The following is an 18081-nucleotide window of genomic DNA, read 5'->3' as shown; positions in this document are numbered from 1 at the left end:
ATATCTCACAATTTACATAGCTTGACAAATTAAACCATTTTCCATATAAATATACAGCTGGCTATATACTTCCCATAAATAATATACTGAAAATTCATGCAACATTTACACAGAAATAATTACTTACCAGTATTATTAGTTGAGCAGTCTCAGCATGATAAAAAATTCGACATGCTCCCACAGCTTTCTTGAAATCTTTATGTGCATTTTCATTAGCACACCTAAGGAGACAAAATGATTGTTATTTCAACAAGCTGCATCAAAACAGAACATGTAATATCATGGCCAGAACTAAGAACGTTTCAGAGTAGTTAATGGCAAAGACTACTCAAACTGGAAAATTCCCATTCACCTAAACATGGTTCCAGAGCTTATTTCTCTATGAACTGTATGCCATCACGGCTATTTGGCAAGTCTCAGTACCAGAGGCCCACTGTGAGTGCATCACCTGTACAAGCCTAAAACAAGACCTGAACCTCCCATCTCAGAACTTGCTTTTTGTCCCCACCCCTAAAGCTGTGCAGGGATCCCAGTCAGTGGTTTCTAAACCAGCTACTGCAGCCATAGCCACCCTTAAGATTCTTCATGGACTTGTAAATTGTCCTCTAAAATATAAGCCAAGTGGGTTCCCCTCCCCTCCAAATACAGTAAATGCCTTAAAGCGTGTAGAGCTACTCACGCATCTCTCAGATCTTCAGGAACATCCACTGTGCACTTGAAAAAGGTGTTCTTTTTGACAGTTTTATTTTGATTCACAGGTCGGAGTCGTTCGTAAGTGACAATTTCATTGTAAGTGGCATCACAAGCAGCATATTCAATGACATAAAACTATAGAAGAATTTTTTTTTTTAAAAAATGGTAATTTCAGTAAGGAACAACAAGACTTAGTAACATTACCTGCATCACCAAGAAAGTATAAAATATGAATATATAGACTAAAACATAAATCTGAGTTGATATAATGCTACAATCCTACACAAATGAGCCTGGACATATTTCAGTACCCATCTGATACCTCAGTGAAGACAGGGCACCATATCAGCATAGTTTCAGTCTGCCACAAAAGCGTCTTTGATTGATTTTTCTCATGCCCATCCCTCTTCAAATACCTACTTTAGTCCAGTTCAAGTTCCAAAATGCAATGTTTACTGGAGCTCTAATACTAAAAAATACCTAGTAGAGAAGCAAACATAACTCACTCTTCACAGAAATATCTGCTCTGCAACAGTTTGGGGGGGGGGACACAAATCCACTGATTCAGTGGGTAAACTACCTGTGAATCATGTAAGATCAAAAGGAAAATAGAAATGCAATCTTTTTGATACACACTACCCCAAATTTAGGAAGGCAAGAGAACTAAGAAGATTTAACAGCTACCAATAATCTACTCCTACACTTCCACCCAACACACGCAAGTATAAAGAAGCTTGTATGCACAGTATCCCAAAGCCTGGCTTTGTGTTAGGGATGCAGTTGCCTCCTATCTTCCCTTCCACCTGTATGCAATTTAGGAGTGCAGTAGTACCTTCTCCTCTTCCTCCCTCAAAACTGGTTGTTGTTTTTGTCAATACAAAATTTACTGAAGTATCAGGAAAAAGTAAATCGCTAAGGTTGTGACATACTTTTCCACATGCTATTTTCCAATTTCAAGTTCAGCTCAGGTATCAGCCTAATCATATAAAGCTGCTTTGAAACATACCACAAAACAAGTTAAGTAATTATAATGAAAAATAAACAATAAACAGACAACTAAATTTAAGAGAACTACCACTATATGCTTTAAAACATTAACTCCTACAGTTAAAGATAATTCTCATTATCAGAACAATCACAAAGCTAACTATCATTAGATACATGGGTTGTTTGTGAATTTCACATTTACTTTGAGGAAAAAAATTGAATAAGTAACCATGTTAACGACTGTACAAAAAGCCAAAATTGAGGGGTGGGGGGTGGTGGGTGGGGGGGGCAATTCCATAAAATACCTAATTTGACAATGCTGTATAAAGATACCAGCCATCTGAGGATGAAAAATCTTTTTTTTTCCCCTGTCAAAAATACTAGAAAATTAAGAATTGGATAAAATGGAATTTAAATTCAGAATTCAGAATTTTTCTTTTACGACTTTTTAAAATAAGCAGCATAGCAAGGTAACAGACAGTAAAATTCCAAATTTGTGACATACAAGAGAAGCAGATCAGCCCCAAATGACAAAATCTACCATTTAAATCAGTTTGTCTCCTTTTCTCTTGTTTTAACAAGCTGTTCATCCACAAGGATCAAGACACAGAATCTTCCTTCAATAACTGTTTACCACCACTTTGCCCTTACAGAGCTGAACAGCAGTTACTATTTGTTGACAGTTTTTAAACAGTATCAGAAATTGGACAATTTTTTTTTCCTCAGCCCTGTTCCCTTTTGGTTTAGGAATCTAACACAGTAGAAGCATCAAAACACAGGACTCTTCCTACTATGAAGTTAAATTCTCTTGTCGTTTCACAAAATGAAGCTTTAATGAGACTATCAGTCACTGCCATAGCTCTATACACTTAAGTGTCCGAACCCTCAAGTTACTTTGCAGCTGCAACTAACAGTTTACAGCAAAATACAAACTTGACATATGTAAAAGCAAACCAACCAGTGTCTTTCCAATACACTCAGCAGAAATACATACACAAAAAAGAACCCACAGCAACACACATTGATAGCTACAGCATGCTTAAGTTATGGAGTTTAAACAGACTTTAACTGCAGGTGAAGCATACTGCTTTACTTAATTTTTAGCACCAAGTTCAATTCACAAAGTAGGTTTGTTAGAAGTCCTGATCTTATGCATGCATAGAGTCCTCCAAGCAATTAAATTACTTATAATGGAAGTGACTTGCTCAGCTATAAAAACACAACCCTCAGCTGTGTAACGCAGCATGGGTCATTCCGAAGTGATCTCAACTTATAATTCTGTTTTGTCATGTTTTTCTATTTGTAGTACTTTATTCATAGTTTTTTCCATCACAAAGACCTTTCACATTTACTGTATTCAACGTAAAAGCATGAAACCAGTAGCTTTTAAAATAATTTACCTCTCCTTTCATCATTCGAACTTTTGCCAGCCACCAGCCACAAGGTTCTTGGTCATTTGCTCTAGAATAAACCTGAAAATGAAAGTAGTAAGGAACATTGAAACCACATACAGACATAATTCACTTGCCTGCGTGTATAATGAAGAAAGAACATCACAACTTTTCTAATTTTCATTAAAATGGAACAGTATTCTACACAAAAGTAATTTTTGTATAAACTATCCAGGAATGTGCTTCTTCCACAAATTTTTATTATTTTGCACTACAAGGATTGTGAGCAGACTTCCTTTGCATACATTACTGACAATTCAACAGACATTTCTAAAGCAAGATAAAACCTTGGCTCAACGCTTATTCAGGGGCAATTCCTCACTAAATTCAAACATTGTCTTCACACTGAAAGCACACACATAGAAGTAACTCCACAATTAAGATTTTTGGTTTGTCCTTGGCTTACTCGATATACCTAGGACTACTGAAGTGAACCAAGTCATCATATGACTACATATTTCATACTTAACAAATGCTACCAAGTTAACGCAAGATCACATATAGAACAGATGACTTCTGAAACTTTCATTTTCCTCATCTTCTGTAAGTTTCATTTACTCCTTATACACTTCTGACAGGCCAAAGTCATTTGCATGCAGACTAAACAAGAAATTTTACAACAGCAAGGAGGTAGAAAACAATCCTTTACATTTAACCTCTAACAAAGCCAACAAATAGCATGTAGTTCAAATAAAATAACAGAAAAACCCAGCACCTATACTATATCGTTTATTAGATTACTAGCCCCAAACTATAAAAGTATCCTAAAGAAACTCATTACTTCGATTTTAAGGACAAGTAAAGTAAAAAGAAGAAGTTAAACTCGTTACTAAATTACTAAAGATACTACAATTAGCTGGGAACAGAACATGCACCTTTTAATTTCCCGGTTTCATACATAATTTCTAATTAACACTGTTTCTCTGTAAAACAGTATAATTCACACAACTTCCTCCCAGATTGTACCAGATATTTCATCTGGGTTAAAACTCTTGTTATTAGAAGAGCTTTATTACATCTTCACATCAAAACATTTCCAAGTTACATTCCAGATCAAAAATGAAAATTACCTAGTTTTGTTTTTAATTCTGAAACACTCAGCTATTTTAAGTTTTAGATTTTGAGAAAGTTCCATTAGTAGTTCTGTGAAAAAACTGAAACGTCACAGTTTCACTGAAAGCCTAATAAATCCATTACTAGACTGTTGTGGTTTAGCTTCAGTAGGCAATTAAGCACCACACAGCTGCTCGCTCACCTTCCCCCGCCGCCCCGTGGGAGAGAATTGGAGGAGCAAGGTAAGAAAATTCGTGGGATAAGAACAGTTTAATAATTGGAAAAAAATATAATAATACTAATAATACATTGTAATGAAAAGGGAAACAACAAGAGAGTGAGAGAGGAACAAAACGGGGGGGGGGGGGGAACAAACAAGTGATACAACCGCTCACCACCTGCCTACCGATGCCCAGCCAGTCCCCGAGCAGCCATCTCTACCCCCCAGCCAACTCCCCCCAGTTTATACACTGAGCATGATGTTACATGATATGGAATAGCCTTTTGGCCAGTTTGGGTCAACTGTCTTGGCTGTGCACCCAGCAGAGCATGGGAAGCTGAAAAGTCCTTGACTAGTGTAAACATTACTTAGCAACAACTGAAACACCAGTGTGTTATCAGTATTATTCTCATACTAAATCCAAAACACAGCACTATACCAGCTACTAGGAAGAAAACTAACTATCCCAGCTGAAACCAGGACATAGAGACACGCTCCATTTCAAATCTTCACTTTGGTAATGTACTTACTATCACCATCACTGCCTTGAACAGACAATCAGTTATGTATCAGGGCATTCATTAGGATAAACTCACCTCCACTTCATCTCCTTCACTAATTTCTTTCTTGATATCAGGGGGTGGTGGCAATCTCACTTCATTAAAGGGTACCTGGCGCTCTGGTTGCCAACTGAAAGTTGAAGACACGTTACACATTATTTCTACAATTTTCCTGTTTTTTCTTAGTTTTATTTTTAGAACTCGGGAGTTTAGTTAAAACTCACTCTTTCCATATAATCAGGTCTGTTTCTTCATTGCTAGAAAGCAAACCTTATAAGTAAAGGAACAAAATAATCCTGTCAAGGTAAAAGTAATATCTGGGAAGATATTTAATGACAGAACAATTTTTAAATTAACTGAAAAATTTAACTTCATTGGTTTCCCTAAATGGTGTTCATAAAACCCCAGTGAAAATATTATTAGATGATGTACTTACACTTCCACTGTTCAAGCCATAAAGCCTTCATACAGATGTAAGCTTATCTTCGCAGTCTACCGTGGGGTTCATCCATTTCTTCACCTCATACTTAACATTTCAACTGCTTACCATCAATGTTTTAAGTATTCCAGGAAAATACTCTGATCGTTAACAAAACTTTACATTTCTACCTACAAACTTGTTAACACTTCCCAATAAACGTCTGGCAAGCAGATTCAATTCAAAACGGACCTTTATATCTGCTTATCAATACCAATTATTACTAGGCATATAAAATTGAAATTTTACCTTCTTGTACAGAAAGGCTATTTGTTTTACTGTAGCTGGTTCTACAAAGCATTTTACTTTAGAAGTGTATATTTTCGGTGCATTTTACAAAGACTCCTGGAGCAATTCACATCCTCTGCGTTCTCCTGAAATTCCTTTTCCTTCTACTTTGTGAATGTCATAGAATACCATCAGCTATTCCTCACTCTTTTTTTTTTTTTTTTTCAGAAACTCAATTGAAGATTCTACACAGGTTGAAATAAAAACAGGGGAGAAAACACTCCCAAAAAACCTTATTAACTTAGAATATCTGAGAGACTTTGACGGTATCTGTCAAAGCATTCCAATGTCCACCATCTATGCCCATCTTAATCAAAGTTCACATCAGGTATAGACAGGATCCAAAACCAACTTGTAACAGTAAGGATTACTGCAAGTAATTTGTTTTGCTTATTTCTAATACATGCAGACAGAGAAGCCTAAGTTAGTGGAACAAGTCTCAGCCTTAAGAGCAAAGGGCACTTCTGCAACTTTCTACAAGATGGATACATTTATATGTTTTCTCTGAAAAGACAGCTTACGTTCAAGTACCTCACTTAGTAAAGATGTGAGGTATCCATATAGTTTTGCTCTAGCCATTATTATACACTTTATTTTTCTTTTAACTATAGCGGAACTTTGAAAAACAAGAAAAACTCATGAAGATTACAGATAGCTTTTGTTGAAGTTGGAAGGTATTTTGGCCATAAAATGTTATTTAAATCTCATTCTATTTCTGAGAAATGGCGAAGGGGACTGGCAAAAATCACTTCCAATTCAATTGCGCTTATTGCATCTATAATGGTCACTAAACTCAGGGTGTGGGTTTTTCCTTCTCCTCCCCACCTTTGTGAAGTTATTGCTCTCAGAAATGCAAAGGCAAATACTAAGACTTGAAGACAAAATGCACTCCCTAAATTACAGGCTATATAAAATTTCAGTTTAGAAACAGTGTGAGCATAATAATCCTAACTGAACAACAGGATCAAAAATGTTGCAAACTCAAATGAGGTGCTTAAAGTTCTCTTGAGAATTTCAACTGTGCATTGTAGTTAAAGAATCTAGCAATTGGGAGCTTACAGAAAGTTATAAACTGCCGATAATGAGATGCTATGATTGAAGAGACCTTGTACATTCAATAAAATCCGCTTGAAGTTGCAGCAGGCTAGTTTTGGTCCCATCTCTAATCATCCAAAGGAACCCCATCCACTAGAAGCGGATGGGCCAATGACAACTTACCCCTATTGGCTGCAAGATGTTTTGTTATTTTTTAATAAAACAGTGGAGAAGCGCACAGAAGGCTCAGTTCTCAGAATATGAGGAGGCAAAGTTTTGATGGCAAAAAGTCCAAAATTGGAGCATCTCACTGGTGAAATGCAAAACCAGACGTTTTAAGAAATTATTTGTGACTGGCTAATAAATTACCTACTAAGAGGATCTGACAGAACTGACACCTAATAGTCAGAAAGATTATCCCAAATATCTGGCAGAAATTACAAAAGAGGGAGGTGCTTACTTCTTATGGCAGAGAAGTCTTTCTTTCAATATGGTTGCTTCAAACTCCAATGGGCCTATATGAAATTGCACCTCAAGATCCAATTTTCTGTCATACAGTAATAAAAGTTTCCAGTTCCTGAAGCTTCTACATTCATTCTCCACCTCCTTACCTCCAAAAAATGTCTCTTAAAAGAATCAAAGATATCTGCCCAGAGATTAGTTATTGCTATGGCCACAAAATCATGATTAGCAGTCTGTGCTAGTACACCAACTTTGGGAACCTTACAACAGCTGTGGATAAAGACTGGTTAACAATAGCAGAAAATGCAAACTGACAATTTAGACTGTCTTCAGCGGAGTAGACATGTTTACTTCATTAGTGCTGATCACTATCGCAACAGAATGATGCATTCAGGACAGGACACTCTAGCCAACTTCGGTTCTACTAAAGCCCTTATGAATTTATCTCAGTAAAAAGGGTAATAATTTATCAGATTTACATCACAGAATAATTTGACTAAAACTGTATGCACACCTCCTGATTAGACTTATTTTTACTCAACAAAACACTTGACATATGTTGTAGCCCATCCTTTTTGGGACATGGCTGCTGCTGCCAGACTTTCTGTAAAGCACATGGATACTCAACACTAGAAATGTGTTTGCCAACAATTAGACCCCTGCTGTGAACCACAGGCACTTCCTTTAGCTTACTTGGTTTCTGACATGAAAGTATATGCTTTGAAGGCAAAGAGCCTCCTACCTTAAAGAAAAGTAGTATGGATGTTGAATATGAAACTGAAGATTTGTCACATCTCCTCAGACCATGGATAGGATGAAGGATCCAATTTGGTTTTTCTTTTTGTGGGTTATTGGGGGGGTGAGGGGGGTGTGCATGTATGAAAACCTAGGAGACAGTAACAACTTCCATAACCACCTCACTAAGTGTTAGTACAAATTATGGTTGCCACCACATCTTCTAACTATTTTTCATAAAAGAAGGCCTAGAAAACACAGGTTAGAAAGAAACAAAGACTGGACTTTGCAGGGTAAACTTTAGGATTAATATTCCCCCCCCCCCCCCCCCCGATTTATTTTTATACACAGGTATATATGTATACACACATACATGTGCACACATGCACACCCTAGGATTATATACTCAGGATTATAAAATACTGTTTATAATCACACACTCGCACGCTCCCTAGTATTACCTTTACTACCCAGCAATCTTTCTTGAAGAAAGGCTCAAAGACTAATCTACAGGTTGGTGCTGGCAGAGTTTAATAACAATTTTCACACCAAAAGCTGACACATTTTTAGGATCTCCACCTAGCAACTGGAAGGGAAACAGGATGTAGCTCCCAGAATATCTTAAATTAGCCCTGGAATCTCCCAGGTAATCCATGGTGTTATCAGTCTGAACGCTGAACAACAGGTATTCATTTGTACTTTACCATCCCATAGATTATCTTCAACTTGCCACTACAAGACCCTAGTAGCACTGCCATCTTTATATATTAAATGAAGAGGGCCTCATGGGTAATTCTTTCTCCAGATTTGCACTCTTTTCCACTAAAAAAAAATTGGGTCTTCAGACTGGATGTGTACATATATTTATTTTCTTAACAGTTAAAAAGAAAAATAAATCACCGTCAGGATACTTCCATCTATTTTTCTCTGGTCGAGAACACTGATCAGCATTCCTCAGATTAGACATATAGAGAATTGTTTAATAGAGTACTTCGGTATTTTCCATCTTTTTCTGCTTTAGTGTAAGAGCATCAGCCCTCTGCCACTGATTATAACTTAATTAAGTTTGGCTGTCACATCTATGGGCATCACTAAAGATCCAAAAAAAGTAAAGGACTGTGTAACTGATGAGCCAAATTCTGATATAGGGATTCAAGAAAGCAGTTCATGGAGAATGAACAGAATAGTGAGCCTGTACTTCTAGAATTATACCTTTCTAATGAAATCTACTTCCTCTTAATGTCAAAGCAACCAAACAAAAAACCACCACCAAAACCACAAAACCAAAACAACCTAATACTCAAATGATTTTTTTTTTTTAATAAAATACTTACTTGTTTTCAAATACAACCGTGAGTGAGTCCTCGTGAACATCTTTGATAAATCCCTAAAACAAAAACATTTTTGTTGTAAGAATGCACATGAAATCAAAACAAGGCAGCAATTTCAATACAGCCTGAAACTAAGCCAAAGAGCAGACCACCACTAATACCATGGTTCCAATTTAGGAAAGTTCTAAGACACAATCCCACTGTTCGCATGAGGTTGCTGATATTCTTAGTTGGCTATTCTAAGAAATACATTGCACATGGGTTGTTTCAAATGACTGCTCAAATCAGACCAGCACGTTTACAACTGAAAACTTACTATCAGAGTTTATTATTTTATCTACAGGTGTACACAACTGTTTTACAAACCCAGGGCAATTAGTACAACTCACAATACAATGACAAATAGCTGTGCATAGCACTATTTGCTTTATAGGTGGTGTTCTCAACACGAAACAGAATCCCAAACAACTGTCCTTCAGAATGGTATGACAGCAAGTTTGGATAAAACTTGGCAATACAGGCTGCCATAGAGCTAGTTATGGTATCTCTTTCAAGTACCAAATTGAGGACTGCATAAGGCCAAATACCTGTAGGACCTCACAGGAAAACAAAGAAAGAATACAACATTCCACATTTTTTCTGTCACATTACTATGATCTCAGGAACAATTGAGGGGAAACCCCACTTCCCTCTCTTTCTTTTGAAGAGCATGGGGCTTCTTTAGGGGGCACTGATTATGTCAAAAACCTAAAGACAAAGAACAACCTGATAGATGCAGTTGTACTCAAGTACCCACACAGAAATGAACTTCCTACATCTCTTGGTTAAGGAAGGCAGGCATATTGCAAAAAAAGCAGATAAGGGGCAAGAAAGATCTTTCAAACTACTGCTTTTGCTATAGCCTGGTATTTGCCCAAGCACAGGACATCAAGGGGGAACCTGCAGTTTTAAAGGAGTAAGAGTTGCATAGCTATGTTAAGAGAAGTTCCAGGAAATCTGCTGAATGGATTATATCCACTTAAGAAACTGCCAGCTGAGGAGGACGAAGGACATTTCAACTGTGCAAGGAGCAACTAGCCCACAGAGGTATTATGTGTCAGCTCAGGGAAAGATAAATTTTGACACAGGAGATCCCTCAATATAATGACAGACAGTAAAGGAGCCCATACTGACAGCTGGTTGCAAAGGGCCTACATAAACAAATTTCCTTTTACCTGAACTTGTACTTGGGCAATGCTGTGAAGGCATTTGCTCAAAACCTGCTTTTCTGCTCTCTGAGCTTCACTCAAAACCATCTGCCAGCAACACAGAAGACTGGTTCTAGCAGAAAGCATACTGATAATCCTGAACAAAGCAGGTCACCAGAAATCACCTCATTGAACCACTTAGTGTGCTCCTAATAAAATAAACCCTTTCAAAGGCCGTCCTCCCACTGCAAGGGAAGGAAGGCAAATCTCTTTCTTTGAAAGGTAAGCAACTGAAACAGTTGGCAATAAAATACACCTGTAACCAGGGACTTTCAGTTTCAAGCAAGTTTCTGGACAGGTAAACTGGACAGGAATACTGAAGTTATGTCTGATGCAAAGAGCATACAAAATTTTACTGCCTGAAGCATGTGTTGGCTAACAACAGAGGTAAAGCAGAACTTTGACTAAATTTATGCTACTAGTGTCCCCTTTAAACACGCCCCAACATGGGGATGAATTAACATGGCATATGGCACAGAAAATAAAGAGTTGTTCTACTACAATTCATTCAAACTCTATCCAGGGACACAACACCCAAGTCACAGCACTGCACGCTGAGTTCATGCAGTCCAACATTCTGCCAAGTGACAACTTATCAACAGAAAGCAGTATTTACAGGAAGAGATTTAACTCCCTACTATGGACAGCCATTTATCTGCATTCCAAGAGTCTGTGATTCAGTATTAGTCTTTGCCTCATTATGCTGCTTTATTTCATAGCTGAACCTTATATCTTAATTTATATTATTACATGCTCTCACAGTACTCAACATGGGGGGGGGGGGGGGGGGAAGATATGTATTTCATTTCTAAGGTCAGCCTATAGTAGCTAAAAATTTATTCTGCAGATCTGAATTCAGTTATCTTTCCTTTGTTAAAAAACAGAACTTCAGAATCAAGACAGATTCAAAACCAGGTACCATAAAGCACCTGAAAAACTTTCAGAACATAATGCTCTGCAGAGTTTAGAAAATCCTAAATCCACTGACTAGCTGTAGTTTTCATTAATAAGACAAAAGAAGTGGAAAAAGGAATGCCAACTGCATTGAATTTCCAGGATTTCCAACAATTAGTCCATTACTAGGTAGAGTCTGGCCTTCCGTGTAATGGTCCAAACAGGTTTAATATTCACAACTGATTTTCAAGCTAATGCCCTGCTGAAGAATGGGAAAGCTGAAGTGGAACAGTAATGCAGAGATACAACTAGCAGCAGACTAACAGCTGACACTGCACTAACATCAGCTGCATAAACAGAAACACTGAACACCTTTTAATAAAACCTGAAGTACAAATTCTGACAAAGAGTCTGTACATTTTACAACACCATGTGGGTATCAGGAACTCCTTTGCACAAGGAAGTCTTTCAGTTCAAAGCATGCACACTGCTCTTCCCATACAAGAATATATTGCAGACTCATGGCTAGCAGACATGTATGCAGTAACTTGCTTGAAATTATCTGAATGGCATTCTCAAACTGTTTCACTCCACAGTATTTACATATGAGGAACACTCAAAATCAAATATAATATTTATCAGGTATGCACTTCAGGTCACAAACAGATGTATGTAAAGCATTAAATAAAATTACATAATTAATTATATTGTTGTGAAAAAAGTCTGATCAGAGTCTAATTGTACAAACACAAGACTAATAGTGAAGGAGTAACGTAAGTCAAAAATCCCAAGTACAATTCTTCCTACTATTATCAATTTCTCTATAGCTGTGGGGAAGAAACCACCTTTACAGTAACTGAAGCACAGCAGGCTATGAGATATCATAGATTGTATGATTCATTTGTAATACAACTAGAAATGATCAGAATTCAATATAGGTTTTAAATAGTCTTATAAGAAATTGTTCCATTATTACCAAGAAACATGCCAAAAGTATCATCTAAACATTTGCTGAAAGTATAAGTTCCTGCATACTACTTTCCTACCTACAACCCTGACCTTTACTATAAGCATTATCAGCTGTCACTTACAACTCCAAGATAAAAACAGAGAAACAGATTTCATGCATATCAGGATGAGATTCAGTGTAATTTTTCAATAAGAATTCTAAGAGGCTAAAGATTTTTTTAAAAAAAAAAGGTTTTACAAAAAAACTCTGACATTAATATATTTGCAATACAAAGCAGATTTTTTTTTACATTAAAAGTTATAATATTAAGTCCTATAAATTCACAAGGATTTCTTCAGAAAGGGCGTGATGAACATAAAAGTAAATACCCTGGTTTTCAACTAGGAATTTTGAAGGAGTTCTTTATTAGTGAGGTAACCTACATAAATAGATTTGTACTCTAAGCTTGCCCTAGTCATGTCCGATACTGTACCAAAAACATTTTCTACTAAATTAAGTAATGATGTATCATCTTAACTTTTGCTCAAATGAACAAGGTACTCCATTACTGACATTTAATTTAGCAGTGTTGCCTAAGATACATAATGCCAATATCCAAGTTTGAAGTGTTCTATGTTCCTTACACATCATTCCGTGTATCCTCATTCCAAGCAGAGGTGATGAGGCAGAGCTAACAAGAGACCACCAAACACATCATCAATAGATATACTGGCATCAAAACCACACAGTGATGAATTGTATTATCAGCAAGTAAGCTTACACATAACATTTGTGCGTTTTACACCACATAGAAAACCGTGGAGGGCAGGAAGGGAAGAAAAATTGATGTGACTTCATCTTGCCAGACCTCTGAGTCTGCCTGTCCAGATATGAGTGTCAGTCATTCAGTTTATGCTGTGAGCTGGATCTCTGGAAGCCCATGTATGCCCTGCTTGCTGCAGCCCAGCTCACGAGGCAGACAGGAGACTATACTGTACTACAGGCTATTAATGTCATGCTGGCTCCCCAGGCACTTTGGTACAGACCTGTCTCTGCCACTCACTTGGCACAAGCCAGGCTCCCAACACTAGCACCTGTAAAATGAGTCGTAATATCGCTAGGACTCTTGCCTAGGTTTGGGATCAGAGATCCAGCAAATCTAACACAGGGCCACACCATGTTACGTATGAACAAAAGGACAGGAAACGATGAATGGATCATTTGCCACCAAAATCACTACAGTTGAGACTGCTTCATCTCATAACACACACACTCTTTCCCTTTTACCTGGGTTTTGCCCATGGATTTAGGATTAAGATCTGCTGATAACATAAACGGATCAGGACTTACTGAAGTGCCCTTACAGTGAACTGTACGTCTCTGTATATATACAGACTTTTAAAAAAAAAAAAAAATCCTGTTCCAGACAAAGTGACAAAATCTGTGTAACAGGCAGATGTAATCCAAGTTCCCTCTTCATCCTTCTTTAAGTTCATCTGACCCCCAAGGATAGTCCAATCTAAAAATGAGGTGCTGTTAGTTTGGCTGCAAACATTCTTTCCAGGGATAACCACTGTGTTGGCTTTTGAGTCACACATACCTGCAGACTAAAAACTATAATAAGATCACCTTACCCGCTGCTGAGCAAATTTCAAACAGTAAACGCTTTGGCATCTGGTACCATGGACTGTTTCTGAATCAGTGACATAAAGGTCAAGAAGCCTATATCCAATTACCAATCCTTTCACTCCTTTCAGAAGCAAGAACCATTAGTATTTTTAACTAACATTCATACACAACTGTTTCATGGAACAAATACATGAAATAATTATTACTAAGGGAAGTATCCCATGCTAGCACCCCAGGAAATACAAAAGAAAAATCAAAGCAAACACAGGAAACTTGTAAATAATCAAATCACTGGACAAAAAAGACTGAACTTCATAAAGTATTATTTTCATTATAAGTTATTAGCTGCACCTGCTTATACAAGGAATTAATAAACAAAAGCAGATCTAGCTTGCCACAAAACACAAGCATTACAAGCAGGTATCAGGCAAGAAAGAGACCCTGAACAATTACATAGATTTTAGCAACCACAGTTTAATCTATGACATTACTGCTTAGTTCCATTCACAGTCATAATCATCATATGTAAATTCAAGGGTCCTTACGACAGTTATGCAAGAACTACAGCACTGAATCCCCTGGTTTAGGCTTATTCATGGAAGTCCAAGTGACTTCTTTCTTCATATGCATATTCCCAAAGGGCAAAACTTCTGAAAGACACCCTCCACTGATTACATACATCAGCAATCAATAATCACTGCCTGTGGCACCTCCCTTTTATCAGCCTAAAAGGGTCAAACAAATAGCTCGTCAACAGCAATAATGACTACAGATACTTCTTGCACCAGTCTACACAACTTTCCAGAGATCGGTAACAACTTTAGAATGTCTGATATTTCCCACCCATTAAGGCTAGATATAATAAATAAATGCTGACCATTATAAGACAGTTGAGATCTTTAAAGAAAAAAAAAAGTCACTCCAGTTACCATGTTTCCTGGTGTAGTAATTGGGTAGAAACAGCTGTGTAAGCTATACTCTTAATGACAGTTTCCTATTTTAATAACCATGAAGCTAAAAACCATTCAGAAGAACTCAGAGTTGTTTTCAAAGCCACTAATTAAAAACTGTAAGAAAAATCAGAAAGCCATTATATTTTTTTATTGATGCATAAACTTTTTCTCACACAGAATTGCTCATAATGCTTTGACACTGTACATGTGGAGAAATGCTGCGTACTTCTCTCATCATTTTTTCCCTTAACGGTATTTTGGCTAGTCTCTACCTTGAGGTGCATGCCAACTCCTGCTACTAGCACTTCTGGTCCCGTTACCAGAACAACTGCACCTCTTGAAGGAGGAACACACTAAGAAGGAAGCACTTTAGAACCTGTAAGTTAAAGGTTGAGTTTCATTCTAATTCACATTTTTATCTATTTCATGCCCTTGCATAATCTAAACAGCTACTACTCTAGAACAGAAAGAGCGCAAGGGCATGTAACGCACCAGAGTCGGTTTTTCAGCACATGTAAGTCCCTACAACGAAGAATGCAATGGATCTTTCAGTTATTCAGATGCCACTGCAGGATTCACATAGAGGAAGTTATCTGGTGTTCAATTTACATACCTTGGTCTCATTTTATTGTAAGGACCAACCTATTTCATGTAAGCTGGCATCTGAACTCATGAATAACGTGCAGAACCAGGGCTCTAGTTTGCATCCAAGTGAGCATACACAGGCTGAGGGAGATACTGGATAAAACACAAGCTTTTGTCCTGTTCTTGCCAAAAGCTGTGCAGACATCCTTCACAACTGGCAGGACCAGAGGCAACGGGCACAAACTGAAACATGGGAGTTCCTGTATGAACATCAGGAAACACTTCTTTTTTACTGCGAGGGTGACTGAGCACAGGCACAGGTTGCCCAGGGAGGTTGTAGAGTCTCCATCCGCAGAGATATTCAAAAGCCATCTGGACACGGTCCCGTGCAACTGGCTCTAAGTGGCCCTGCTTGAGCAGGGGTGTGGACCAGATGACCTCCCACAGTCTCTGCCAGCCTCAACCATCTGTAATTCTGTGAATTACTTAACGATCTTAATGACACAGAGAATCATCATCCTGAAAACACTGCAGTCAGGCCAAGATGAAGCTGGGAGTATTCAACTTTCATTCTCTCGAACACACTTAGAGCCCAAAGAAATCCAGATATTTTTGGCCATTTCACATAAAGTCTACTCTAATGTCCCAAAGATAAAAACTAACCTGCAATCTAGAACTCGCCTAGAAAGCATCAACTGTTCTCTCAGGAAGTCCTCACCACATCTCTAATATATGCAAACCCTTAACTAGTAGGGTTCATCAACCCTGTCCATTCTCCTCCCTGTTCCACAACACAAACCTAATCGTTTTTCAGAAGACCATGACCACTTTGAGCCCCATCAGTGCCACCTGTTCCCTAAAGACAATGGGTGCTCAGTATTATGATATATGCAAAGTCTTCTGAGCTGCAGGGAGTGGCTAAACATTGGATCTGCTGTATACTGGTTGAGAACCTGGCATGAAATACAAAATAAACGCTGTCCTGTTCTCCAGATTCTATTACTTATTTAAAGCAAAAGGGAAAAAAAAACATAAATTAGTTTGGAGATTTATAAATAAAAGGTTACATTTAGATAATAATATTTTTGTACAGGACAGAGCATAAATAAAGTTTTATCTTGGGGTGTCTACCATAATCACAGTTACTGTCCACTGATTTATGCATCACAAAAAACATACTGACTTTTCATGTAGTTTAATAAAGAACATAATTTTCCGTACTAATTCACAGCAACCATAGTGTATACATATAAATACACATACAAAGAATTCCCTGTTAAAACGGAATTTTACTAAAATGAAGAACAGTTATTAGAGGAACAAAAGAACCTGTAAAGAACATAATTTACCATGGCCATATCTCTAATAACTACTGGAAACCCCACTATAATGCTCCAACAGATTTAATCTCTACATTTGTTCTACTACATCTAAGTTGCAGATCATATTAACAACTCATTTAAAAAAATCTGTCATGTAATTGTTTACATAATTATTTTGGGGTTTATCTCTGTTGGCATAGCAGGATCCTTCTCATCTCATTTACCGGGAGGTACGCTGTGCTAATGAATCTGAATTCAGACTGTTCTGAGGACAAATCTCGAATTTCATCCCATCTTACAAATTCTGCTTTTCTCTTCAGAAAATTTTTGCCACCTCCTATACAGTGACTCGGGGCTTAGACAAGATGAGCCTATTCTCATTATCTTACAAACGCTATTGTCAATACCATCAGTGTCCAAAATAGGATAATTTCTAAATGAGACTGACACACCTCCCTCCTTTGCTTCAGAAACTTTAAACAGAAAGTTACTAGTACTGTTACTTAGCTCCAAAATGCATGCATAACCTCTGCTTACCTCAACAGTAAGACTCACAAAATGGAGTCACTGACACACACACATTTCACTGCATTTAGCTCACAAGAATAATATTTTGAAATTGTGTTTCAGTTTGGTTTATGCGGTTTTGGTTTTTTGGGGGGACTCTGTGGTTTTTGTCCCCTCCACATTAAGAGTGGATTATTCCAAGTTGGGCCTTTGGTTGCTATGGGACCAATCACTCTAACCTGACTTCATCCAGCATGAAGATGCCATCACTGGACTTAATCCCCATTTCATTGATGTGAAAGCCATCAACGCCATTTTTAAGTAAAACTTCTGCTTTTGTTAGTCATTGTTCACAGGGCTAAAACACATGATGGTGCTAATCCAAGCCTGACAATTCTCACTGACTTAGGAGGAGACGACATTGTTGAAGATTTAAAATCAGGCTTATTGTAATAAATTCTGTGTACACAGATCCCTTCAGTCCAAGAATTCAGCACACCTCCTAATACTCCCATTAGTTTCACATTCCTCTTAAGCAGAAGAAACAACTAATCCATGGTTTATACATTTGTCCAAAATCACAAGGTAGAAAATAGAAAGCCAAGAAGAATGCCTCCAAGTTCTGGGCTTCCTAATGGACATGGGAAAATTAAAAAAAAAAAAATCAATTCTATTTAGGAGTATCCTGTTCTAAATGCAAAT

General features: G+C 37.5%; 2 protein-coding genes across 3 annotated transcripts in view; both read right to left on the bottom strand.

Annotated features, from left to right (window-relative positions):
- Window positions 1–18081, bottom strand: part of TTC14 (tetratricopeptide repeat domain 14) — a 118169-nt gene that overhangs the window by 6448 nt on the left and 93640 nt on the right. The gene's annotated exons all lie outside the window — the stretch shown is intronic.
- Window positions 1–18081, bottom strand: part of FXR1 (FMR1 autosomal homolog 1) — a 42471-nt gene that overhangs the window by 23026 nt on the left and 1364 nt on the right. For both annotated transcript variants that reach the window (XM_075506947.1, XM_075506948.1), the window contains exons 2-6: window positions 9297–9349; window positions 5001–5094; window positions 3081–3152; window positions 680–828; window positions 128–221 (exon numbers count right to left, since the gene is read on the bottom strand). In XM_075506947.1, coding sequence (XP_075363062.1) covers window positions 128–221; window positions 680–828; window positions 3081–3152; window positions 5001–5094; window positions 9297–9349 — 462 coding nt within the window. The remainder of the gene's footprint in view (window positions 1–127; window positions 222–679; window positions 829–3080; window positions 3153–5000; window positions 5095–9296; window positions 9350–18081) is intronic.

The sequence above is a fragment of the Mycteria americana genome, chromosome 7, assembly GCF_035582795.1.
Source record: "Mycteria americana isolate JAX WOST 10 ecotype Jacksonville Zoo and Gardens chromosome 7, USCA_MyAme_1.0, whole genome shotgun sequence".
Taxonomy (NCBI): Eukaryota; Metazoa; Chordata; class Aves; order Ciconiiformes; family Ciconiidae; genus Mycteria; species Mycteria americana.
The sequence above is the reverse complement of the archived record's forward strand: the minus strand, read 5'-3'. Positions and strand labels throughout refer to the sequence as shown.